This window comes from Aspergillus vadensis (genome assembly GCF_003184925.1).
Source record: "Aspergillus vadensis CBS 113365 unplaced genomic scaffold BO88scaffold_1, whole genome shotgun sequence".
Taxonomy (NCBI): Eukaryota; Fungi; Ascomycota; class Eurotiomycetes; order Eurotiales; family Aspergillaceae; genus Aspergillus; species Aspergillus vadensis.
Window position 1 is genome coordinate 2,807,952 of NW_020292039.1, and position 23,834 is coordinate 2,831,785.

General features: G+C 50.4%; 5 protein-coding genes across 5 annotated transcripts; 4 read left to right on the forward strand and 1 right to left on the reverse strand.

The window, feature by feature from the left end:
* Nucleotides 1-101: 101 nt before the first annotated feature.
* rna14 (cleavage polyadenylation factor subunit RNA14) lies at nt 102-4,078 on the forward strand. Its single transcript, XM_025705638.1, has 6 exons — nt 102-222; nt 326-1,348; nt 1,405-1,836; nt 1,900-2,902; nt 2,957-3,658; nt 3,712-4,078. Exons 2-6 carry the CDS (start codon nt 425-427, stop codon nt 3,726-3,728), a joined length of 3,078 nt encoding a protein of 1,025 aa, XP_025568786.1. The 5' UTR covers nt 102-222; nt 326-424; the 3' UTR covers nt 3,729-4,078.
* Nucleotides 4,079-4,268: 190 nt separating this feature from the next.
* On the forward strand, nt 4,269-6,112 carry dbp8 (ATP-dependent RNA helicase DBP8). Its single transcript, XM_025705639.1, has 2 exons — nt 4,269-4,807; nt 4,876-6,112. The coding sequence occupies exons 1-2, from the start codon at nt 4,299-4,301 to the stop codon at nt 5,933-5,935; spliced, it is 1,569 nt and encodes a 522-aa protein (XP_025568787.1). The 5' UTR covers nt 4,269-4,298; the 3' UTR covers nt 5,936-6,112.
* Nucleotides 6,113-6,122: 10 nt separating this feature from the next.
* Nucleotides 6,123-7,868, reverse strand: BO88DRAFT_29403 (uncharacterized protein). Its single transcript, XM_025702394.1, has 3 exons — nt 7,248-7,868; nt 7,016-7,177; nt 6,123-6,961 (listed from the first exon to the last, which is right to left on the reverse strand). The coding sequence occupies exons 1-3, from the start codon at nt 7,566-7,568 to the stop codon at nt 6,311-6,313; spliced, it is 1,134 nt and encodes a 377-aa protein (XP_025568788.1). The 5' UTR covers nt 7,569-7,868; the 3' UTR covers nt 6,123-6,310.
* Nucleotides 7,869-10,284: 2,416 nt separating this feature from the next.
* Nucleotides 10,285-13,408, forward strand: BO88DRAFT_440316 (putative glutaminase). Its single transcript, XM_025709774.1, has 5 exons — nt 10,285-10,775; nt 10,836-11,241; nt 11,296-12,301; nt 12,352-12,482; nt 12,535-13,408. The coding sequence occupies exons 1-5, from the start codon at nt 10,516-10,518 to the stop codon at nt 13,261-13,263; spliced, it is 2,532 nt and encodes an 843-aa protein (XP_025568789.1). The 5' UTR covers nt 10,285-10,515; the 3' UTR covers nt 13,264-13,408.
* Nucleotides 13,409-14,386: 978 nt separating this feature from the next.
* On the forward strand, nt 14,387-19,152 carry BO88DRAFT_421307 (uncharacterized protein; the record flags this gene model as incomplete). The annotated part of the gene is made up of 17 exons (XM_025708495.1): nt 14,387-14,515; nt 14,587-14,634; nt 14,657-14,704; nt 14,872-14,900; nt 15,013-15,047; nt 15,335-15,572; nt 15,659-15,760; nt 15,977-16,099; nt 16,972-17,098; nt 17,679-17,753; nt 17,848-17,906; nt 18,078-18,131; nt 18,158-18,244; nt 18,280-18,283; nt 18,704-18,785; nt 18,920-18,935; nt 18,984-19,152. 17 exons carry the CDS (start codon nt 14,387-14,389, stop codon nt 19,150-19,152), a joined length of 1,425 nt encoding a protein of 474 aa, XP_025568790.1.
* Between the last annotated feature and the right edge of the window lie 4,682 nt (nt 19,153-23,834).

Here is a 23,834-nt window from a genome sequence, read left to right on the forward strand (position 1 = left end):
CCCACCGCCTAAGTCACGTGGGCAAGCACCGGTCGGGCAAAGCAAAGAAAGAAAGAAGAAAGAAGCTCTCGAAGCGGATGAACTCCATCTTGTCGTCAGTGTCGCTGATCCACCAGCGGCCTCTCGTGTCTATCGCCCGCTCCTATCTTCAAACGCAGATTCTGTCTCTCCCCTGAACCTTCCCCTCTCTCCTCGTTCATCCCCAACACCTTACTGCCTGTCGTGGGTCCTTCCCCTCTCTCATGAGTGAATGACCGATTCATCATCGCTCATTCTGCTGTCTTCCCCATTCAAGACCTCAATCCAGCTAATCAAACTCAATCAGGTTTCTCCGTCGCTCCCCCCTCCCTCAACTACCAACACCCCTCCCCCCCTAACATATATCCCATAATACCTTTGTCGCATTCAATCACACACCTTGGTCATGGCTGAAGATGATGCTGAACAGGCCTTTTTCCAGGCTCAGGCTATGAATGCGGACTCTGGAGACTATAAGACCGTGGAAGAGCAGGATGCAGATAGTTCAGATTCAGATGACTATGATCCTTCCAAATCACTGCCAGATCAGTATTCTGTTTCCTTGACAGATTCCAACCAACCGGACAATGTTCCTGATCATGATGCTACTCCTTCCAATTCCAATCCCCCCGAACAAACTACTACTACCACTACCACTACCACTACCACTACCACCTCTACTTCCCTGCCTGCCCCCCCTGAATCAGACCCTAGTCAGCCAGCTGGCAATGCCTTCCCTTCTGAGACACCTTCACGAGCTGAGTCCCAGACACCAGCATCGGGCCTCGCCACTGGGGCCTCGGTTCCGCCCAAGACCAGGACAATTGGGGGCTTTGTGGTCGAGGATGAGGATGAGGATGAGGCGGGTGAGGCAGATTATGAGCCACCAGCTGTACTAGGTGTCGAAGACATGAATACTATACCTTCGCAACCCATTTCAGGAAATGCAAATGAAGCTACTTCTACCCCTGATGTATCATTGGATGAAGCTGCGCAAGTGTCTGCCAGCACGAAGAATGCCCCTAATAGTTCTTTCCCTGCTGCTTCTAAAAATGATGTGTCGGTGGCTTCGGGCCAGGAACTGTACAGCGCAAGTGTTGCCCCATCGGAACAGGCGCAGGATGGGACCACCGTGACCCCCGAGTCGCCCTCGACCGCTAGGGGCCGCTTGCCTCACGACCGGGTTGGCATCCTGGAAGATCGCATCCAAGAAGACCCCCGTGGTGATATTCCCGCCTGGCTGGAACTGATTAACGAACACAGGAGTCGCAATAGAATTGATAACGCACGCGATGTGTATGAGCGCTTTCTAAAGGTTTTCCCATTCTCTGTAAGTGGTCTCTTTTGTATATCTTGGGAAGCGACCAACTCGACTAACGGTCCTAGGCTGAGCAATGGGTGGCTTACGCGACAATGGAGTCCGAGCTGAATGAACTCTTCCGCCTGGAGCAAATATTCAACCGGACTCTGCTGACGATTGCGGACGTGCAACTCTGGACGGTATACCTTGACTACGTTCGTCGCCGGAATCCCCTCACCACCGACACAAACGGGCAAGCGAGGCGAATCATTTCATCGGCCTATGAATTGGCGCTGCAGCACATCGGTATCGACAAGGATTCAGGGTCGATCTGGTCCGACTACGTCCAGTTCATCCGCTCCGGCCCAGGCAACGTCGGGGGCTCTGGATGGCAGGACCAACAGAAGATGGACCTGCTTCGGAAAGCCTATCAACGGGCCATTGGGGTACCCACCCAGGCTGTCAATACTCTCTGGAAAGAGTATGATCAGTTCGAGATGGGCCTGAACAAGTTGACAGTAAGATTCTAACAAAACGCCCTATGAAATATCCGCTCTGATAATGATCTTTTCTTCGTACAGGGCCGTAAGTTCCTACAGGAGCAGTCTCCTGCGTACATGACCGCCCGCAGCTCCTTCACTGAATTGCAGAACATCACCAGGGACCTCAACCGGACAACGCTGCCGAGGTTACCTCCCGTTCCGGGTTCGGACGGTGATATTGAGTTCCTGCAGCAGGTCGAGATCTGGAAACGCTGGATCAGTTGGGAGAAGGGCGACCCGCTTGTCTTGAAGGAGGAAGACATGAGTGTTTTCCGGACGCGTGTGGTTTATGTCTATAAGCAAGCACTTATGGCCCTTAGGTTCCTTCCCGAGCTGTGGTTTGAAGCTGCTGAGTTCTGCTTCCACAACGACATGGAGACCGAAGGGAACGAGTTCTTGAAGCACGGCATTGATGGCAACCCAGAAAGCTGCTTGCTTGCATTCAAGCGTGCGGACTGGTTGGAAATCAACTCTGATTCCGAGCAGGATCCCGTCAAGCGCGGCGCCAAAGTCAGAGAACCCTACGACCGACTCCTCGATTCGCTTTACGAGCTGATCGCCAAAGCCCGGACTCGCGAGCAGCAAGATGTTGCTCATCTCGAAGAGACCTTCGCAAAGATGAATCCCGAGAAGCAACCGACAAAGAATGAGGACGATGATGACGATCAGAGTGAGGCGAAGGCGAGGGAGTCCGTCAAAAACGCACAGATCGACGCGGTCCGACAAGCACATGCCATACAGATTGGTATCCTTTCCAAGACCATATCCTTTGCCTGGATTGCTCTGATGCGCGCCATGCGCCGCATCCAGGGTAAGGGCAAGCCTGGGGAGATGCCGGGCTCGAGACAGATCTTTGCAGATGCGCGCAAAAGGGGTCGCATTACCAGTGATGTCTACATTGCCAGTGCTCTCATTGAGTATCATTGCTACAAGGACCCCGCCGCAACGAAGATCTTCGAGCGTGGTGCGAAGCTGTTCCCTGAAGATGAAAACTTTGCGCTGGAATACTTGAAACATCTCATTGACATTAACGACGTTATCAGTAAGTATACGCGCATGGCTAAAAGTCTACGGATACGATGCTAACTGACTCCAGATGCACGGGCTGTTTTCGAGATGACGGTCAGGAAGCTCGCTTCTAACCCCGAGAACGTCCAGAAGACGAAGCCTATCTTTGCCTTCCTCCACGAATATGAGTCGCGGTACGGTGACCTTGTACAAGTGATTAATCTCGAGAACCGCATGCGCGAGCTGTTCCCGGAGGACCCCACGCTGGAGCAATTCGCACACCGATACGCGACCCCTGGTTTCGATCCCACTGCTGTGAGACCCATTATCTCACCCTCTCAGACACGCCCCAAGATGGCCTACCCGGCCGAGCAAGCCATTTCCCGTCATGCCACGCCTACTGCGCGGTACCAGGACGCGTCTGCGACAGACTCGCCTAAACGCCAGCTGGATGACTTCGATGACGACATGGCTCGGCCGCGCAAGTTCGTGCGTGCCGAGTCTCCCCTCAAGACGACGCAGCGACGCCAGCTGGACCAGAAGCGCACGCAGCAGACCATGGGTGGGCCGTCCGGGGGCCAGTTCCGGTCGCAAGGATCACCGGCACCTCTGCCGCGCGACATCGTTTATCTTCTCAGCATTATACCTTCTGCCTCCGCATACAACGCGGGGAAGTTCTCTCCGGAAAGGATGGTCGATCTGATTCGGAGGATCGATATGCCCAGTTCGATCTCCCAGATTCCGCTTCCACGGGGACTGGGAGCTGGGCAGACGCCACAGTCATTTCCAGGTAAGTACACCTAAATAACATGATTAGTTGGGCAGTTGACTGATTCACAGCAGGCATCTACCGTTCATGATTTGTCAATGATATAGACCCTCCGTCATGCAGCTCTTTAAGCGCAAGTAGTCATGTTAACCTGGCGCTGTATCTGTTATTCTTTGTTTTTTTTCTCCGCCGGTTTCGACCGCCGGTACCACCGCAGCGTGGTACTGGAGTGTATAGTTGTTGGATGTCGCTTTGCATTTGATGAACCGGCGTTTTACCTTGGGTTACAATCACGGATGAGTTTGGGCAGCTGGGCCTTGAGTGAACCATCATTATTCGAGTTTGGGAGGGATTTGTACAGGTCTAGTGCCGTCCTAGCATGGCACGAGTTGCAGTCGACAGTTCCTTTGACGTATAATTCCAGCAGGATGAATGCAGCATTATATTGTCCAAACGTTGCTCCTTCAGATACTAAGTACTTCCGAAGTAAATAGTAATTAACGTAGTACCAGCATCCTGATTGGTCCGATCTCAGGCGCGGTCTATCCCCAATAAAGTTAGTTTAAGTCCCTCACCGCTCCGCGCGGACTTCTTTTTCTGCCGCGAAATTTGGAAGAAAATCGAAGCGCATCAGAACTTCAACCAATTTCCACCCCAAATCATGTCGCCCTCCAGCTCCCCAGAGCCCGTTATGGACGATTCCCACGAATCCTCCGACTCGGAGGTCGAGCAGACCGATCTGCAATCCCGCGCCCCCAAGAGAAGACGTCTCTCGGAGTCTTCCACCGACTCCTACGTTGCTCCGGCGCCGCTCCCCACTCTCTCCCGTATCAAGAAGAAGGGCGCAGATGAAGAGAAGAAGCCCGCCACATCGGATAAAGACGAGCCCGTTCTGATCAAAGATGCTCTGGAAATCGGTCTCAACGAAGCGCAGAACTCCTTCGCCTCTCTCAAAGTGGCACCGTGGTTGATCGGTTCCCTAACCACCATGGCCGTTCGCAAACCAACCGCTATTCAGAAAGCTTGTATCCCAGAGATCCTGAGCGGCCGGGACTGCATTGGTGGAAGCCGGACTGGTTCCGGTAAGACCATTGCCTTCTCAGTCCCCATGCTGCAGAAATGGGCAGAGGATCCATTCGGTATCTTCGGCCTTGTCCTCACTCCAACTCGGTAAGCCAAACCTACACCCACCCCCCAATTACCCATCAATCACCAATCGCTAACCCTATATACCCTAGTGAACTCGCCCTCCAAATCTACGAACAAATCAAAGCCATCTCCGCCCCCCAAAGCATGAAACCCCTCCTCATCACGGGCGGCACCGACATGCGCCCCCAAGCCCTCGCGCTCGCGCAACGCCCACACGTCGTGATCGCCACGCCCGGCCGTCTAGCCGACCACATCAACACCTCCGGCACCGACACCATCCGCGGCCTGAAGCGCGTCCGCATGGTCGTTCTCGACGAAGCCGACCGACTCCTCTCCCCGGGACACGGCAGCATGCTCCCCGACGTCGAAACCTGCCTTTCGGCCCTCCCGCCCTCCAGCGAGCGCCAAACCCTCCTCTTCACAGCAACCCTAACCCCCGAAGTACGCGCACTGAAATCCATGCCCCGCCCGGCCTCCAAGCCCCCCATCTTCGTGACAGAAATCTCCACCGAAAACAACGCCTCCATCCCCCCGACCCTCAAACAAACCTACCTCAAAGTCCCCATGACCCATCGCGAAGCCTTCCTCCACGTCCTCCTCTCCACGGAAGCCAACGCCTCCAAACCAGCCATCATCTTCTGCAACCACACCAAGACTGCGGACTTGCTGGAGCGTATGCTCCGCAGACTGTCTCACCGGGTGACCTCCCTGCATAGTCTGCTGCCGCAGTCGGAGCGGAATGCGAATCTGGCGAGGTTTCGAGCGTCCGCGGCGAGGTTGCTCGTCGCGACGGATGTGGCGTCTCGTGGTTTGGATATTCCGTCCGTGGAGTTGGTGGTCAATTTCGATGTGCCGAGGAATCCGGATGATTATGTGCATCGGGTGGGTAGAACGGCGCGTGCGGGAAGGAAGGGTGAGTCGGTGACGTTGGTGGGGCAGAGGGATGTTAGTCTTGTGTTGGCGATTGAGGAGAGGGTTGGTAGGCAGATGGAGGAGTGGAGTGAGGAGGGAGTTAGTGTTGAGGGTAGGGTTGTTAGGACGGGTGTGTTGAAGGAGGTCGGAGAGGCGAAGAGAGAGGCGAATGGCGAGATTGAGGAGGGGAGAGATGTCTTGGGGAGGAAGAGGAATAAGTTGAAGAAGGTGCGGTAGTTGGGTTTATACTACTCACGCACTACCCGGTTTTTCTAGTTATGTATATAATGTCGTTTATTTAGCAATGGCATGTAGATCTGATTTGCATTTCATTGTTGGTATAATATCATTGACTTTTCTCGAGAAACCATTGCTGATGCGATGGGTTCGGAGTATAGTCACGTATGTAACGTCTGTCTATCTATCTATTTGCATACATGCATGCACCACCCCACACAATCCCATACTAATACACGCTTCTCCAAACCAAATGTGACACGAGCAAGCAAAATAAAACTCCACTCCAAATCCAATTTTGTCCAACGAATCCCAACTCCAACTCCAATACCATCTATAACCAAAGTTTCAATGCAAAATTCAAAACACCAACACTCACGCGACCCCAGTTCCAGTCCCACTGACAACACTCTCCCCCGTTCCCATCAACTTTAACAACCCATCCACGGCATCTCCCTTTTGCGATAACCGGCGTTGTCTCTCTTGCGGCTCCTCGTCTTCTGCCATGTCCATATCCTTGCCAATTTCTGTACTTCTGCACCTCGACACCGTCGCCGGAGGACTACTCAACTGCATTGGGGAGCCGAGGGTGTTTGTTCTCCGGTGGGTATGATTGTGGTGAGTTGAAGATTTCTGGGTGGGTGTTCTCATAGGATCGTCGTCATCATCGTCATCTCCTCTTTGGGCTGGTGTTTGAGTATCTTGTTCTTGTTCCTTCTGTGTTGCGACCGTTCCGGTGGATAGGGGTGGGGAGGAGAGGCCGGACGCGTTCTGGGTCTCGGTTTCGTGCAGCGGGAGGTGTGTGGTAGGTTGGTAAGGGCGCGGGGTGGTCTGGTTTTGGTTCTGGGAGGACGAGGATGTGGAAGAGGAAGTCGGCGTGGTCATGTTAATTCGCTGTTCTTGGGGAAGAGATAGACGAGGGTATTTGCGACTGTGAGCTTCAAGGTCGGAGAGACGGCGGTCGAGTTGAGGGTCTTGGATGTGACGCATAGCAGTTTGGAGGCGCGTGCGGAGGAGGGTTGCTTTCTGGAAACTGGTTAGTACTCTCTGTCAGTGGGGATGGGGGTACGAGGTGCGTACCTCTTGGATGAAGCGCTTGCGCGTTGCTGGATCTTCGGGGATGAGGGGTGTTGTTGTTGTCGGTGTTGTTGTTTGGTCGGAGTGGGTATCTTCTTGTGGCTGGTGTTGTTGTGATTCTAGAAGCTGTGTTGGTGTCTTTGGCGTCGCGTGTGGCTGAATTGGCTTTTTGTTAGAGTCAATGGACTATTTGACGCATTTTTGACTGGGTGTGTGGAATTGTGGTGGTACATACCTGAGGGTCCTGCTGAACGTCATGCTGCACGTTCGGAGATGCTTCTGGCCGCGACTGGGGCTGCGCGCTGGCATGGCTGATCTGGGGTTCGCTGGTGCTGTCCACCTGGTCGATAGAACGTTTCTGACCCGCAAAGAGAGGTGAAGGAAGGAGCTTCTTAGGAGAGGAGGTGTCAAGGAGAGGGCGTTGTTGTTTGAGGGGCGAGACAGAAGCGTGCCGATGGTGGGCGGGTGACAGGCACGCGTTGGCGTGCTTCTCCCCGAGCACTCGCCTACCGTCTTTGACGGGGCTGGGGTGTGATGCGGACATGGTAGAGTGCATTGGAGGGTGTAATGCGCTCCGTCGAACAGGAGCTTTAAAGAAGAAGGGTGGTGTCGTGGTGTAGGTAAAGTAAAAGAGTGTGTTGGGGGGGAAGTTTAGGGTGAGTAGGGTTTAGTAGAAATGGCAGTAAAGTAGTACTAGTAAGTAGTAGTAGTAGTAGTACTAAGTCACGATGCCCACACACGCGCACACACGTCTTCGGGAGTGGAGGATCACGAGCTGGTGCAATTGGGTCCGAAAGATAAAGAGGGAGGAAGCAAGGGAGAAAGGCAAAGTCACGGTCTGGGTCAGAAGACTCAATGGCAGCGAGTTGGGGAGAAAGATGGGGGGGGGAAAGACAAGAGGCGCGTGGTCATCCGCGTCGAGGGTTCGGTGGTTCCCCTTTGCGGTGAAACTAAGCAACGTCCAGCCTCATAGCGTGTCTTTCTTCTTCCCTTCCACGCGTCGGCCGCTTTTCAACATCCACTTTTATTTACGGCGTTGTGGTTTCTCCGTAGAAGATGAAATGGTAACACTCTACACTGAATGAGTGCCATTCGGTAGTTTCATAATTGGGGAATTGGTGTTTAATCTGTCTAGTGTCTACACGTGCAATCCAGGTGTCTCTGTCATTCTCGGGTTCCACTTCATCGCGATCTAGCAAAGTGCAAGCAGATAGCAGCATCCACATTCCTGAAGCTGTGCAAATGACTGGCTACTGCGCTGGGCTCCATCTGTTTTACACACTCTCTCTCCATCAATAGCAGCGGGCTTTATTATGACCCATCGGTAGAATGCTTGTTGTCTGCCTCAGGTTTCACTGACATGCTACGGGATAATTGCTGTTTTAAACCTTGTACCACATGTCTGCTTCTTTCCTATCTATCAAGTTCCACCGGTAGATTATAAGCGATGATTGGAAGAGTCATAACATAGAGTCAGAGAGCTCCAGTCTTTGACATGAACATCAGTAAACCTCGTGGTCAGGGACCATGCTGGCGTTGCTCCAAACGAAGCTATGACGCGTACGCGGGGGATGCAATGTTTGTGTTGCTGAAGATTGATACTTCATGTAGTAGTTGAGTATAGTAATATCTGGAGGCCAGTGGCCAAATAGTAACCATTCAAGTGATCAGTACTTAATACTGCGAAAAGATGTCACGCATTGTTAAGAATACATCCATGCCCCGTCGGAGACATATTTGTCGGCCGTCCCGATCGAAACTAAGTAGGTAGGACAGCAGCTCAACTGAACTCGGCCCAGAACCAGTAAGCAGCACACGATTCAGACTAGACAGAAATCTCTAGTTCTGCACATACCTTTGTATGAGTATTAGTAGAGCAGCGTATACATCTTTGAGCACATTGAACTTTTGCATGTCAAATGTATTGATTACCGTATTTGGTTAGTGGCATGTAATTGCGGGGTAGCTGGTCTAGATAAGGCTAGCCTTTTACCATTCTAGGACGGGTATAACCAAAGTGGGACAGAAATGCAGTCCACGACAGTCGTTGATTGGTCGGTAACATGCACCCTCGATTCAGCACATGTGAATGGGCTCTATCAGTGATACCAAGTATACTGATGGTGGTGCAACTGTAGTATTCCATTATTTTATCTTACTAAGATGTATCCACTTAGCAGCCAGGTGTATGATTGTCATTCAATCTATTATAATCCAGTAAGACAAGGGAAGCGGGCTCTAACTTTCAACATCCCGGTTTCCATAATCCTCCTGTTCATGAAGACCAGATTCAAGTAAGAAATTGTGAAAGTTCCAAGAAGCACGGAAGGCTTTCCTTTAGAGGATAAATCTTCAGGCATTGTTGCGTATAACAGCTCATTGATACAGTTGGCATGGCTACTAGAAAACACCTTTAGCGTATCGCCGTGTACATTTTATGTCCAATGGTACAGATGTAGCATTTGGTATCATGTCTCTCCAATGAGTACAGTGAAGGCTTCAAGTCTATGTAATAGACTAAGCGCTATTGTAAGATCTTATGTGTCCCGACATGCTATGTTTTGGGGGATATCTTGATACTCCCCTTTTTCTAAACCATCTTGATAATTATCATACTAGGAGGTTCGTACTAGGAGTATCGAATTCTACTAGTAATTATAATCCATGGGAGTTTCGGACATGGTGATCTCAATTGAGGTATGATAATAACATCGCATCCTCGAAGCTTTCTTGTCCAAGTGGTAAATAGTAAAATACACTATCACAAGCGGAAACGACTTCATTACAAGCCTGGTTTTCCTTTTATTTTAGCTAAGATGCTGTAGTATCAAAAGATGATTTCAATATTAGAGCTTACTCTTGTACAGATGGTGTTATTATATAATATATTGTGTGTGCACATCGTGTAACAATATGAAGATATCACTGTATCTAACTATGTGTTGAGCTCAAGGTCTTTATCTGCTGGATGGAACTGCTAAGGGAGAGGATGCCCTAGGTCTACTATTCTGAGCTTCCTTAAGCTAACTGCTGGGCCACTGAAAAATACAATAACAGTGTATTATTCTTTGAAGATGTGGTGCCTGGCAGATTAGCTTATCGTCCCGATGCGGGAATCCCCAGCTTTCCCCGCATTTTGGTTCTCGGAGACTCGGTCTTTGCCATCGAGTCCTCATGTGTCGTACAAATTACTCCAATCCTTTTATATCCTCTTGAGTCGTCATCCTTTTGGGGGTCTGATAGTGGCTCGGACAGTGCAACTTCGTTCGCTGCTCCGACCGTGTCGATCGTTGCCCTGTCATGGAGTGATTGCATCATCAGGTGCTTACTGTTCAGCTGTTTACGATCCCCGACCTTAACACCTCCACCTCCGCTCTCCTCTTCCGCCTCCATCCATCACTGCTGCTTGATGGATAGCTTCCCCCATCCTATCCATCATCACCTATCGTTTGTCTGATATCTTTATTCATTACCTGTCGGTTGACTGCCTTGAATCAGCCGCAATGCGCCCATCCCTTGCGGTGCTGGCAGCCGCCCTTCAGGCGACCGTCGGCATTGCATCCACCTTGACGCCGCCCGTTCTACCTCTGATCGTGCGGAATCCCTATCTGAGCACCTGGCTTGGAAATGCCAGAGATGAACCCTGGACCAAATGGCCCATGTTCTACACTGGCGAGGAGGTGGGCCTCTCTCTGATGGCTCATGTCCCCAGCACAGGCACCGTGTATCCATTGTTGGGCAAGCCTCACGAATCCCTGCCTGGGTAGGCACTCGCGCAGCATCATCCCCATCCACGGCCGTTCCAACTAATAAATGCTGCTAGGTCACAAATTGATTTCCCGACATACCTTGGAGCCAACTACGACGCATCTACCACCAATTTGACTTACCGCATTGATCCCTCCACCTCTGCTTCCCATCCCCTGGAGATCACCGTCTCCTTCTTGTCTCCCATCACTCCTACATCGACTCTGCGGCAGTCGATTCCTGCATCATATGTCACAGTCCATGTCCACGGTGAAGTAAGCGTCAATGTCTATCTGGACATCAATGGAGGCTGGGTGAGCGGTGACACCCGGAGTCATATCTCTTGGCAGTATGACGCGTTCGATGCGAAAGACAATAAACCGGCTTTGCGAAGATGGCGATACCAGAGACAGTCTGAGCTGCTGTTTTCGGAAATCCGCGACCGCGCCGAATGGGGCACTCTTCACTTCACTGCGCCCGCCGTATGTAAACTCGTCGGTAGTGTCACTCTGCTCGGTGCTGACCCGTGCATCTAGGATGTCCACTTTCAGTCTGGCGAGGCGTCGGCCGTAAGGAAAACCTTCTTGACTCAAGGAGTCCTGGACAACGTCAACGATGAAGTCTTCCGTGCCATTGGAGACCGAGAGCCGGTCTTTGCTTTCTCCAAGTCATTCGTCCTAAACCGGAAATCGGGGCCGACCAGCGCCAGCGTAACCTTCAGCATTGCCTTGATTCATGATCCTGTTGTCCAATATGCCTCTGCACGTGGTTTGACTCTGATGCGACCTCTGTGGGAGTCATGGTTCCCTAGCGTCGACGCGCTCCTGAACTTCCACTACCACGATTTCTCCCAGGCGAGTGCGCTGGCCTCCAACTACTCGGAACAGTTAGCCAAGGATGCCTATCAGTCGGGCGCACACGACTACGTTGACATTGTCGCACTCTCTGCTAGACAGGTCATGGGAGCAACTACCTTCTCCGGGACGCCTGAAAATCCAATTTTGTTTCTGAAAGAGATCTCATCCAACGGAAACTTCCAGACAATTGATGTCATCTTCCCTGCTTTCCCGTTTTTCTTGTACACTAACCCGCGGTGGTTGGCCTATCTTCTGGAGCCGTTAATTGAGCATATGTTGAGTGGACAATATCCAAACACGTACGCCATGCATGACTTGGGAACTCACTTCCCGAATGCCACAGGACATCCCGATGGAAACGATGAGTACATGCCTGTGGAGGAATGCGGTAACATCCTCATCATGGGTTTGGCCATTGTGAACTCGCTGCGTTATTCGGAAGATTCTACTGCGTCATCCATCTGGTCAACGCAAGGCGAGAGCCCTGTACTTTCGGACGACCATCCTGGGTACTTTCCCCTTGTAAACCTCCAAGCACATGGAGGTATTGATAAGCAAGATGGACGTTGGGGTGGTGGTATACAAGGCCAACGTGAGGCGGAGAGATGGCTCCAGCGCAGCTATCGTCTCTGGAAACAGTGGACTGGCTATCTCGTGGAGTTCTCGCTGGAGCCCGAGAATCAGCGTAAGCTGTCACCTGAGAGGACTTCATAGCAATAGCTGACTCTCAGATAGTTTCGACGGACGATTTCGCCGGCTGGCTTGCGCTTCAAACGAACTTGGCGCTCAAAGGTATCGTCGGCATCAATGCCATGAGCAAGCTAGCTGAGGTGGTTGGCAATGATGAAGACGCCTCTTACTACAAGGTGAGTTTGCGCAGTCAGATCTGCAAAGCGCATCTCTAACCATCCATCACAGGATATCGCAGATAGCTACATTACCAAGTGGGAGGAGTTGGGCATGTCTCGAGACCAGACACACGCGAAGCTCGCTTACGACTGGTATGGATCGTGGACCACCATCTACAATCTGTACGCCGATGCACTGCTGTGCTTCCATCTGGAAGGCACCGATACCTCTCCACACGCCACGTCCGGCTCCAAACAAAGACCCCTCCATCCCCACCCTCCTCACCCGCACAAGACGGGCTTCGTGCCCCGACACATCTACCAGAGACAGTCAATTTGGTACCATAATGTGCGTCAGAAGTATGGCCTCCCTCTCGACAGCCGGCACTTGTATACCAAGACCGACTGGGAGTTCTTCTCCATGGCTGTTGCCAGCGAGAACGTTCGTAGCGAGGTTCTCGAATCCGTCGCCAAATGGGTCAACGAGACGGTCACCGACCTTCCGTTCACCGATCTCCACAACACGGAGGGCAAGGGCGAGTTCCCTGGGCCGAACTTTTACGCTCGACCGGTAATCGGCGGCCACTTCGCGTTCCTGGCCCTTCAGCGCGCCTGTGGGGGTCGGGCGATGGATGGGCTAGCCTATCTAGACGAGGGGAACAACGTATTCTCGACCAGCACGCTGGCGGACTGGAAAAAGGCTGCAGCTAGGGCTGCCGAACAGTTCCAGGCCTCGTCTGAGCCAGAAGAACCTACTGACAATGAGTTTGGCTATGGATCTGAGAGTCTGGAACTCTGAGCGTCAACAACTATATATAGCAATCTTTTTGTCTAATCTGCAGCAACATCTTGGAGTAGGTTTATTCTCCTAGGAACACTTGTCTATAGGAACCTATACTGTTTACCTTTTGAAGAGAAATCGAAAACAATGTTCCGCATCCCATACACAACACAGTACTATATATATATATACATATATTTACTAGTAAGATAGTCGAGACTCGCACCTCATCACACCGGTAGCAAGTAGTTACTATAACCATTGGGTTACCTATCTATCTTGATAATCTGACAACCCAGTAGTAAACTAATTATAATAATAGATCACAAACAACCCATTATCTCTAAGCGGGCGAAGCAACACCCGCTATCCACACCTAGATCTGGATAAAAGTCCGTATACCTGAGTTAAGTTAATATCATAAATCTCTGAGCGTCACGGATCCTACAGGTTCCGACAAATATATTAGTAAGTAATTCAGTTAGGATAGACAGGTATATGCGCAACTGTTATTATTACTAGGCCTAGGCCACGACTACGAGTAGTAGTAAGTTAGTTAGTTACTATCATTTACGTGGTAGTGATTGGGGGGGGGGGGGTGAATGGGGCTCAGCTGAACAAGATTGAATTATATGTGTCGATATTATTACATTTGTACACATGCTCAGCTGCTCGTTCTCTGTGCGAAGGTAGTAGTATCCCAACGGCATGATCGACGAATGCCGAGATGTGGATTTATCTGCCTACTTGAGTTATCCATTTTCTAGACTAAACTGTCTGAAACGAAATGTGAATGTGTTAATTACAGGATTCGAGAGTTGCAGGCAGAGGATATTGAAGGTGCTTTGAGTCATGGATATCCACAGACACTCTACGAAATCAAGAAGGCGACCAACTGATTAGCATTAAGTTCTGTCATGTCACAAGATATTGCCTTGTCGTGTGGTTCGACTCGGTAGCATGCAAATCATGGTTGTGTCGTTATTGTGTGTAGCTGAAACGTACTGTAGAGGCTGTCAGTTGCAGTGAGGCCAACTGCCTGAGCTGGAACTGTCACATGGCAACCAGCCAAAGGGGCCCGTGACCATAAATTCACTAGAGGAGGTTGACTTTGAGACCACTATGTGGCACAATAGTATCCATGGACATGACTCGACAGCAAGTCCTGTGTGTGATTGTTCTTTCCCCCCATCCAAATCTACCAAATGCCGTGGAGTATTATTCTGTTTGGGACGTTCATGCTAAACACTTCACAATCGTAGCAAAGAGCGTAAGCTGGGACAAATAAGAGACCGGCCCACTGGAACATGATCTGCAGATCTACAATGATCTCCGCTGCAGATATACGGTACGTGCGCCATGGTCGAGCCAGCCACGGACCAGGAAAGTGTCGAACTGCCCAAGTAGGAAGGGGTCAGGAACGACTCTCCGCGGCGTCAAGGCTGATATTGAGTTTTTGGTTTGTGTCACAGTTGCATGGATGATGTACGGATGTATGTAAATGGGTTAGTCTGCATGAGAGAGAGGGTATGTGCGCGTGGTCCGGCCACCCGGTTGGGTGGTGAGGTGGGTGTCCTGAGTAGGATGGAGGGGGGATCCGAGCCAGTCCAGTCACTCCGGCCGAAGAGAATGGCTGGCGAATGGCTAGGTTTCAGGTCGTCCTGCACATTCCAATCAGAATAGTACATTAGAGTACCTCACCACGTCGTAGTGAAGCGTTGCAGAGCGATACAGTACCTACTATCGCGGGTTAGGCTGGGGATGCAGAAGCTTGGGCGTGGCTTATTGTGATGGTTCAGCCGGCAATCCCCATTCTGGGATTGAATGCTCTATTTCCGGGTTATGGAGACATCTAGGGTTTCACGAATCTATAGTTGAAGAGCAGCCGAAAGATTCGGGAGGGTTCGCGAGAACTTCCGTCGTACAGTGCGGAGGGGACGTGGGGAGAAAGAGAACAGCCCCTGGAACAATATATTAGCTAATAATTAACGAGAGCCCAAGGAGCCCGAGAGTGCGGCCAATAGTGGATTGGTGCCCAAGGGAAATCAATAAAATGACGTCGATGAGAATGGGCCACTTTGATAAGCAGCTGCGCGAGGACCGTCTCGCACACCTTCCTCCTGCCATGCTCCCCAGACAGCCACCGCCGTTGGACCAGAACGGAAAGATGGTCGTGTCGCGCGCACGAGTCTGTGTGGGGTTGGTTCGCTGCTGAAAATCGCTTGCCCAGATAGGCCTGCTTCTGCACGACTCCATAGGCCAAGGCCAGGAATGGGCCTTCAACGCCAACGCAATGCAATGCAATGCAACTCAAAATGGCGATATTGGTGGGCAGATTGATGAAATTGGGGGTCTTCAGCCAATCGCGAACCCTGAGTCTCTCCATTTATTGGGGGTGGTTTGGCAGAGAAAGGGAAAAAGTCGGGACGCAAGGGGCGGACAATGCAGCACTAGCAGAGCTGGGATTGCCCGATTGGGATCCGCCCCCTACAGAACACTCTCCACTCGCCCTCCAGTGAAAAGGAACCATAGCTGATAACTGTTGGCCGTGTCTTGCATGGATGCTGATGAAACAGGAATAGAACGAAGCACGGGAGGGCTGCGCAGCAGCTGAGACATGAATGGACCTTGTTCAGCGACATTCAGTGTTGATCCTGCTTCTTAATGCTCCGTGGACTTTTCTTGGGAGTTAATCAGGTTCTGGCCAATTATTCCATGGGCTTCCCCCGAGAAAGGTCGAGAAAAGAGGGAAGAAAGAAGAATCGCGTCCCGAACGGTCGCACAGAAGACATTGTACTGGGATGGTGTACCTGCAGCAGGTTGTTGACTGCTCTGTTGACGTTCAGGAGGGCATGTAGAACAAAGCCCAATAAACACCAATCTACGCCGACCCAACCCACCACTTATTCAAGCCCTCGCTTACTTGATCCAGACCTGTACATACTGGCGGATTGTGACTGTTGAGGGCGCCGTGGAATAAGATGGAAAATGGGAAGCAGTGCCGCTGCTTGCCAGAGCTTCAGATAAACCGGAATGGAGCCTCTAGGCTAAGGGTGGATATGGCTCAGTCACGATAGATAACAGAGTACTCCATACTTAGGATGCTGCGACGCAGATCATCGATGACCGATCGGGCAGAAGGGGTGTAGATTGCTGAACCCAAACGGCTCCTCCGCTTTGGCGAGTGACATTTTTAGCCAGGCCTCAAACCAGCCACGGAGACCTGTGGCTGTGCGAGTGGATGAAAGACTTTGCTGTTGCAGGTCCAAGCAATCAAACTAGCAAGACGTTACCAACCTTTCTCCTATCGCTATTATTGTCGTCGTGCAGATTCCCATGTTCTGTGGCCCTTTCTCTCTTTGTCTTCATTAGCTGGCTCACGGACGAGTATCGTACCCGTGCGCTGCAATTCTTGGACAATCTCAATACCTTCATAGCCAAACCTTGGCTGGAACTAGGGGATGTAGCAAGATAGGCAGAAAACATATTTGAAATAACCATAAGTCTAGCCCTCGTCGCGCCGGTGGCCAGAAGTGATGCTTTCACACGTTTGTAATTCAAGATCTAGGTTAGTCGACGTCTGGAGTAGATCTGATCAAGTTTCCTTTGCAATTGGTTTCTCACAGGCGTTTCTTTTTGGGTGGTAGGAAGCCACAATCGGCCAATTTTTTCGCACCTTCATCGGAGCGGACTGAATCTGGGTCCAATATATTGATCGGTGGGCAGAAAGATAATAAAGGGAGGGAATATCCAGGATCCGGCTGATCGTGGTCTTGGCAGCATCGTCAATGCAGTGGGTTCGAATCTCACCGCAGGAACCCTTTCGAAGATCTCAACGCCCTTGAATTGTCCGGTTAACTCCTTGCGACATACAGGCCCGTGCTGCAGGGGTTCGCCCTTGGGACGACGGAAAGCAGGATTTGGTGAGATTTGCGACGAAGAAACGCCGTGATAGCACAGGGACGGTTGACAAATAGCCCAGAAGGCTCGTATGTCGATTACATCTTCAATAGGAGTAGAAGGAGGTTGAACAAACAACCACAGAAAGGTCGCGTGTCGAATGAACCCGTAGTCTAACTCAACCCGGCGGTCAGTGTGCCTGTCCGCGGGTGATAACAAGAGTTACTTAGCTCCTAGATACCCGCTCGGGGCCCGATTGATGATCTTAGCGTATTTGACCTATTGCCTATTTTTCTCATCAAGAAAACCTTCTCCCAATAGGCGGGATTAAAGGGATCTGGCGATCAAAGTTCAATTGAAAATCCGGGGTTTGATCAAAGCGGGTGGTCATAGCTACATAATCTAGGTGGTAAGACAGCCACTTGACGTCAGCCGCTCCTTTGAGATGGAAGCAGTATAGTCGCCCAAGGTACACAATTCAGCAACGAATCAATTGGGCTGATTAATTGACTGATGAATTGTGGCTCGCTGAGCTCGGGCCAGAACAGTCAAGGGAGGCCATTATTTTCGGAAGATTGTCTGTCCGTTCCACTCTGCTCACTCCGGATGTAGAACCAATCGCCCAGAAACCATATGATGCTGCGCTGCTACAGGCTTATAACCGGCAAGCCTGCAAGATTGCCTTTGTGCGGCTGAGTATAGGCTGCGACGCACGGTCTTTTGGTAGTTGCCAAGATCAGCGGTGCACAATGCTTGGATAAGTAAGTAAAGCCTTCGAGAACATCATGGACTTGGTGGATTGGGAAAAGTGGAGGCTTCAACCAGCGGTGATATCGTTCGGCCGAGCCTAGAACGACGGAGGAAATGACAAGTCACAAGTGGCTAGGCAATAGCGGCTGTGGCTCAGTTCCTTCTTTGGGAGTGTGGCTCAGCAGCAGTAGGGAGTGTGAGAGACCAAGAATAGCGATCCGGCCAGGTCAGCGATTGTATGCGGAGTACACGCTCCCATTAGATCCGCGATGCTGCACAAATCCCGATATGTCCCAAAAAGATACCTATTGCCTTTGGACGAAGCTCATGATACAATAGGCAAACCCTGGTGACCGTAAGCCTCAGCTAATTACGAGCTCTCAGTATAGTAAGAGCTAGTCTATCGATGAGTAGCCAAGCAGGGGAACTGTCAAACCCACCCACAGACACCATTCATTAGCGTCGCACCGGGTATAAACTTTGTTTCTTAGTGGCTTGACGAGAACCTATCCCCTTTGTCTTTCATGCTTCCTATCCGGTCATAGCGAGGGGCTCCGTGAGATATCGACGATGAGAGGGGTCAATGTGTCATCGTTATCCATGTCACGAAAGATACTTTCACGCATGTGTGTACCTCTCATACACAGTGGTGTGGGCTCAGTAGTGGAGTTAGGACCCAGTGACTAAGTACGATATTGGCAGGTAGTTATGAGACTTGGTTTCAAGTCCCAACACACAGCATAGGCTAAGACATGGTAATTCCTAGCTTGCTTCGAGTCAGAAATGTGTCAATGCGGTGGTTGATCAGGCGGGTTACATTGTCGACAATATCCGACCGCAATTCCAGACCGAAGGTACTATCATACATTTCATGGGGTGTTCGATTCAATGTATGGGCGATTGTTTTCTTGAAGACCACTGGAGGCCGGTTATTGTGGAAAGCCTTAGCACCTCATTTGAAGATAAAAAGCTACAGGAAAGCCTTCCAGGAAAAGCCGTCTCTTGTCAGTGACTTCGTGGACAGGCCACTTTGCTCGGAAGTTACAAGCAATAGCAACGGTCGTCACTTAGCCCATAATCTGGATAAGAGTATCCACGGCCAATGGTCCCAGGACAGTACCTTATCAGCCCAAAAGTACTAGGGGAGAGCAAACAACGTGTCCGACCGATAGACTTGTCCAGCTGGTGGTTCTCTTTTTCTCGCATGGAAGCAACGGGGTTCATGCCCAGAGGATCGAAGCATTGGCTGACGCGTGACGAGTCAGAAACTGCGCCGCCTCACCGGCGGGAAAAGCAATGACGAGGAAGAGTCAATGGAACCCCAAAAATCTTTTCTGAAATGGCAGTTGAGCGAAAGTAACCAATACTCAGAGGTTCTGCCTGCTGGAACATCGTTCGAGTCAGTCAATGACCATCGAGAATGAGGGAGGCAAAGGCGAGAAGAACCAGACCAGTCATGAGACGAGACAAGCATCTGGTGGGGGAGGTGAATAACAGATAGGCAGGTATGTATGTATGTATGTAGACCGTGCTATACGTATCCGCTGAAAGATGTGGTACACACCAGAAAAGACCACCCGCCAGTCATGATGGGATTTGAGGTGATGGCGACGATAAGGACGATCGAGGTATGACTCGGGTGGGGGGTGGGGAGGGAAAGAAAGGACCTGGTGACGCTGTGAGGAAGGCGTTGAGTGAGTGGCACAACTACTGGAATCGGCTAGAATGGAACCATACTGTGTGAGTGAGTGAGAGAGTGAGTGATTGAGTGTTTTTCTCTGCCTTCTACGTACTTGGTTACTTACCAGTTACCACCGGTCGGTACAAGTAAAAACCAGGTACCTTACTAGGTTTAGTTACCATCAACATACTTAGTTGTAACCTAACCAACTGGTACTTGGTACTTAACTCAGAAGAGTTGTTGCAAGGTACTTAACATACTATACGAGGTACATACTCGGTACCTTCGTAAGTCCACCGATTAAGAGGTACTGGGTACAATCGGTGGATAGAAGAAGCACTCACTAACCAACCCCCACATTCCACAGTGACTGGTACAGGAGACTACTGTACTAGGTACATCTCAGAGGACCAGAAGGTACCAGTGACGGACCACTATAGGCCATAACCCAGGCCGGAGCGTTCCTGGGCAAAGGGCCCGAGTGGCTGTTGGCATCTGGCAAGGCTGGCGGGTTTCTGATAGGTTCGGCTGGCCCACCCCGGGGGGCTGGAGGCCGGATTTCAAACCTGCAGGATCCAGCCAGTGTCGACCACCCGCCCACTGGTCCAGGTGGATGATGTGCGTACGATCAGTGATCGTCGGCCAAAGCGCCTTTCGGCTGCTCTTCATGCCTCTTCCAGTCGATCCCAGAATGGGCGGAAAATGGTGGAAGTGAAAAGTACAGACGGGGCGTTGAATACGTGATCGCTCCAGTTGTAACCTACCCCCCAAAAGGTGGATAGGTACGCATCTCTTCTGCCTCGTTATTAGTTCCCTAGCCCTCAACGATATCTGCCTGCTGCTAATCAACATAGCTGCCAGTCCCCAATGCAGTCTTCTTGCTGCACCATTCCGGTGGTGGTAATCGCACAATCAGCCCCTTATATTATTATTATTATTATTATTATTTTTATTTTTCTTATCTTTCTTTCCAAAGAAGAATGAAAATTACAAGAACTACTTCTGTTGACTGGATCATGCTTCTCTAGTTGTGTAGTGGTCATACGTAGGTAGCCCGCATTGAGGTAGTACGAAGCCCTCGGTCGACACGGGACTTGAATGTAAGCAGTCTACGGGCCAACATGATAGACCCTTGGTGGTACCTACACAAACCAGCTAAGTGGTGATCTTGGAAGAACAAGGAATATCTTACCTCTCATGAATTCGCTCGGATCCTTAGTCCTGTCACTTCGGATCCCAAATTACTTCCCCGCGGTATGGAGGCCATGTTTGATCGGCTATTTTCCCGTGGCAATCACTTATCTAGTGCGTGGCCAACTGGTATATCGCCATTCTTACTTTATGTTCGACTTTGGCCGGGTTTGGAATCAGGATGCGGCCTGTCTGGCAGTCTGCAGTCGGAAACCATAGGAGATCAGGGCTCGTCTGCAATCCAGCCCGGGTTTGCACAGACCAGAATCTAGCAAACGGTGAATGCCAGTGAATTGTTGTATTTGGGCATAAAACAGCCGTTCAGAACAGCAGATGCTGTCTCGGTTGGCTCGGACCATGGGACCATAGAAAATCCCCACGCTGGACACTCCCGCGCGGGCAGTACCTGACCCAACGGACAGTTATCTCTGGAAGCCCCAAAACTACGTTGCTTATGCGTAGGGGTTTGCATACGATAATCGTAAGAATAGTAGCGGTGTTGGCTCCTCTCGGGTCTGTGGCTGGCTCTGTCTGCCCTCTTTTCCTCTTTCCCACTTTTAACTCTTCTTCGATTTACCTTCCTTTGGTTCCCTGAAATGTCCGTAAATTGATGGGAACTATTGTCATGCGTGTTTCCCTCTTCGGGCAAAGTTCACCAGATCTCGGTTGAGGTGGACCCATTAATTTCGACGGTCTGAACGTTCCTGATGGATGGCCCAAGGGCCTTCGAGTTAGTGTAGATGTGCGATTATCAGCCCTCCGGTTCCAACAATGAACGCACTGGCCGAAGCTGGCCTAGACGGTGGCGTTGAAACCAAAAGGCGATCGGTGATAGTTATGGAACCTGTGGCGTAAGAAATGCACCTGAGCCGTGCCCCATACATGCCCATTGGTACTAGTAAGGCTGGCATGGTGTAGATCCAAGAAGAATTGAGCAATAGGAAGAAGGTAGCATCGTTACTGTTTCGTGTAGTATTCGTGATTAATGGTGGTGGTGGTGGTGGTGGTGATGATGATGATGTTGATGATGTTGTGAATGACGGCGGTGGTGGGTTTGTTTTAGCCGTTACCGACCTACCAGATCGCTGCGTTTGTGACTTTTCCACTTCATTTCTTTTTGTTGCATAATTGTGTCTGGAAATTAGTATGCGTACATGTTTCATTGCCGAAGCGAAACCTCCAGTCGCTCCACATGGAGGTTCAGCGATGCCGATCATTCAGGGTCTTTGCGGTGCAATGACCGTGGGACGGACAGACCACCCCCCCCCCCGAAAGAATCGGTCGTACGACGACGCTGCTGGAGGAAGAATGGGGAAAAGATGAAATGACCTGGTATCTGCCGGTGTTTTACTTTCGATAGCCTACTTGCAGCCATCCCGAGCCAGCAACTGGCAAGAGTAAGTTTGCGGTGGGTTCTTCTGCCCGGGGAAGATCCCGAGATTCTGGACGAGCTGATGATTACTATGATGATGATGATCCAATTCCATGATCCGCGTTAAGGTTTAGTTAATCCCCCATGGCCCGCCTGGCCCCAGTGATGTTTCGCTGTGCGCTGACATTCGAACATTCCATCGGCGGTTCTCCTCCATCTGCGTCTCATGCATTCATTCCTTTTTCTTTTTCTGGCTTGGGGGGAAAGACAAAAGTGACGCTGTGGATATCCTCCCTCCCAGGAACAGTTTCGGGACTCAAAAGAAATTATGATCGGATTGGCGGGTTGCATTTGGTGGTATTCAACGCACGTACAGTAGGTTGGTTGGTAGGTAGGTCGGAGTAGTAGTAGTAGTAGGAATAGTAGTAGGGACTACTAAGTTCTACTCCTTCTTTCTCTTTCCCTTTCTAAACCGTGGTAGGACAGATTGTGTATATCCATTTGGTACATTATCTTATTTTCCTTCCTACATTCGACTCCCAATACTTCTGGAAGTAGACCACAAAAGGGCTCCTTTGGGCTATAGACTAATTCCAATTAGATGAGTTGGAAGGGATCTCGTAGAATGAAAGAAGATTCGTCCACACGCCCACTTGATCTGGAAAGAAGGGGCCAATGAATTCCATTTTGTTCAATACTACGAGGTACTAGAGAGGGGATCTTGACAACCACTTGCTTAAAACTAGGTAGGAAAGGATATTGGGTGTATTGGCGATAGCTTTGGGATACCTACTTAGCTGGTACTCTCCTACTTGCTTACTTGCTTTCCCAAGCAATAATCCTAAATGATAAGAAGGTTGAACAGGGAATCTGATTAAAAAATCCGAGGCGATCAATAAGGTGGATTTTCCTTCGAGGTAGATCGACGTTAGTGGATTAAAAGAAGAAAAAATGAAAATAAATATAGACCTAGAAGTAGAAGGGGAAATAAAAATAAAATAAAATGGAAATTCCAGGAAAATAAAAATAAGAAAGAAGGGTAAAAGAAAAAAAAATAAAAATAAAAAGAAAATCGACGAAAAGAAAATGACTGGAGGTGAGGGATGAAATCTGGAAATCAAAAAACCAAAATAAAATAGAATAAAACCAAAAAGAAGAAGACTTAGCTGGGAAAAAGGTTCCTCACACACCCTCCGGGCCTGCTTCTTCGCCCGAAACAGTAAATCGACGATAGACTCACCAGAATGGGATTTAACATTTAACCTCCCACGGACTCCCCAGAATCTCCCCTGTGAACAACCCCGCCAGGAAAAGCTTCAGCCTTGGAAAATCATCATCCCCATTACCATCCCCAGTGCAATATTAGACAACTTTACGCTTTCCATCTAATAATCCTAAGACATCCTTCCTTCCTACTTGCGTCCTCCACCCAATTGTATCCAGATCCCCTTGCTGGACCAGCCTGCCTTTCCTATAACTACATCCCTCCGCTGCAACTGAGACATCCTTTCTCTTTCTTTCATTGATTCAGACTGCTCCGCCTTGGGAAAGACAGGGAAAACCGTGCAAACCGCGTCGCAGGGCGGCTTATCGATTGTCTCCTCTCCATTTATCGCCATCGCCTTGATCTCGAACCGCACACGCCCTCTTCCTCCTCCACACCCCCCCCTTCTCGAGCTATTCCTACAACGAACC

Coding starts and splice junctions, on each gene's coding strand:
- BO88DRAFT_440316 (XM_025709774.1), top strand. CDS start 10,516: ATGCGCCCATCCCTTGCGGTGCTGGCAGCCGCCCTTCAGGCGACCGTC. Junction 10,776..10,835: donor CCTCACGAATCCCTGCCTGG/GTAGGCACTCGC, acceptor AAATGCTGCTAG/GTCACAAATTGATTTCCCGA. Junction 12,483..12,534: donor AAGACGCCTCTTACTACAAG/GTGAGTTTGCGC, acceptor CATCCATCACAG/GATATCGCAGATAGCTACAT.
- dbp8 (XM_025705639.1), top strand. CDS start 4,299: ATGTCGCCCTCCAGCTCCCCAGAGCCCGTTATGGACGATTCCCACGAA. Junction 4,808..4,875: donor CTTGTCCTCACTCCAACTCG/GTAAGCCAAACC, acceptor TATATACCCTAG/TGAACTCGCCCTCCAAATCT.
- rna14 (XM_025705638.1), top strand. CDS start 425: ATGGCTGAAGATGATGCTGAACAGGCCTTTTTCCAGGCTCAGGCTATG. Junction 1,349..1,404: donor TAAAGGTTTTCCCATTCTCT/GTAAGTGGTCTC, acceptor TAACGGTCCTAG/GCTGAGCAATGGGTGGCTTA. Junction 1,837..1,899: donor TGGGCCTGAACAAGTTGACA/GTAAGATTCTAA, acceptor TTCTTCGTACAG/GGCCGTAAGTTCCTACAGGA.
- BO88DRAFT_29403 (XM_025702394.1), bottom strand. CDS start 7,568: ATGCACTCTACCATGTCCGCATCACACCCCAGCCCCGTCAAAGACGGT. Junction 7,178..7,247: donor ACGTTCAGCAGGACCCTCAG/GTATGTACCACC, acceptor TCTAACAAAAAG/CCAATTCAGCCACACGCGAC. Junction 6,962..7,015: donor GCAAGCGCTTCATCCAAGAG/GTACGCACCTCG, acceptor ACCAGTTTCCAG/AAAGCAACCCTCCTCCGCAC.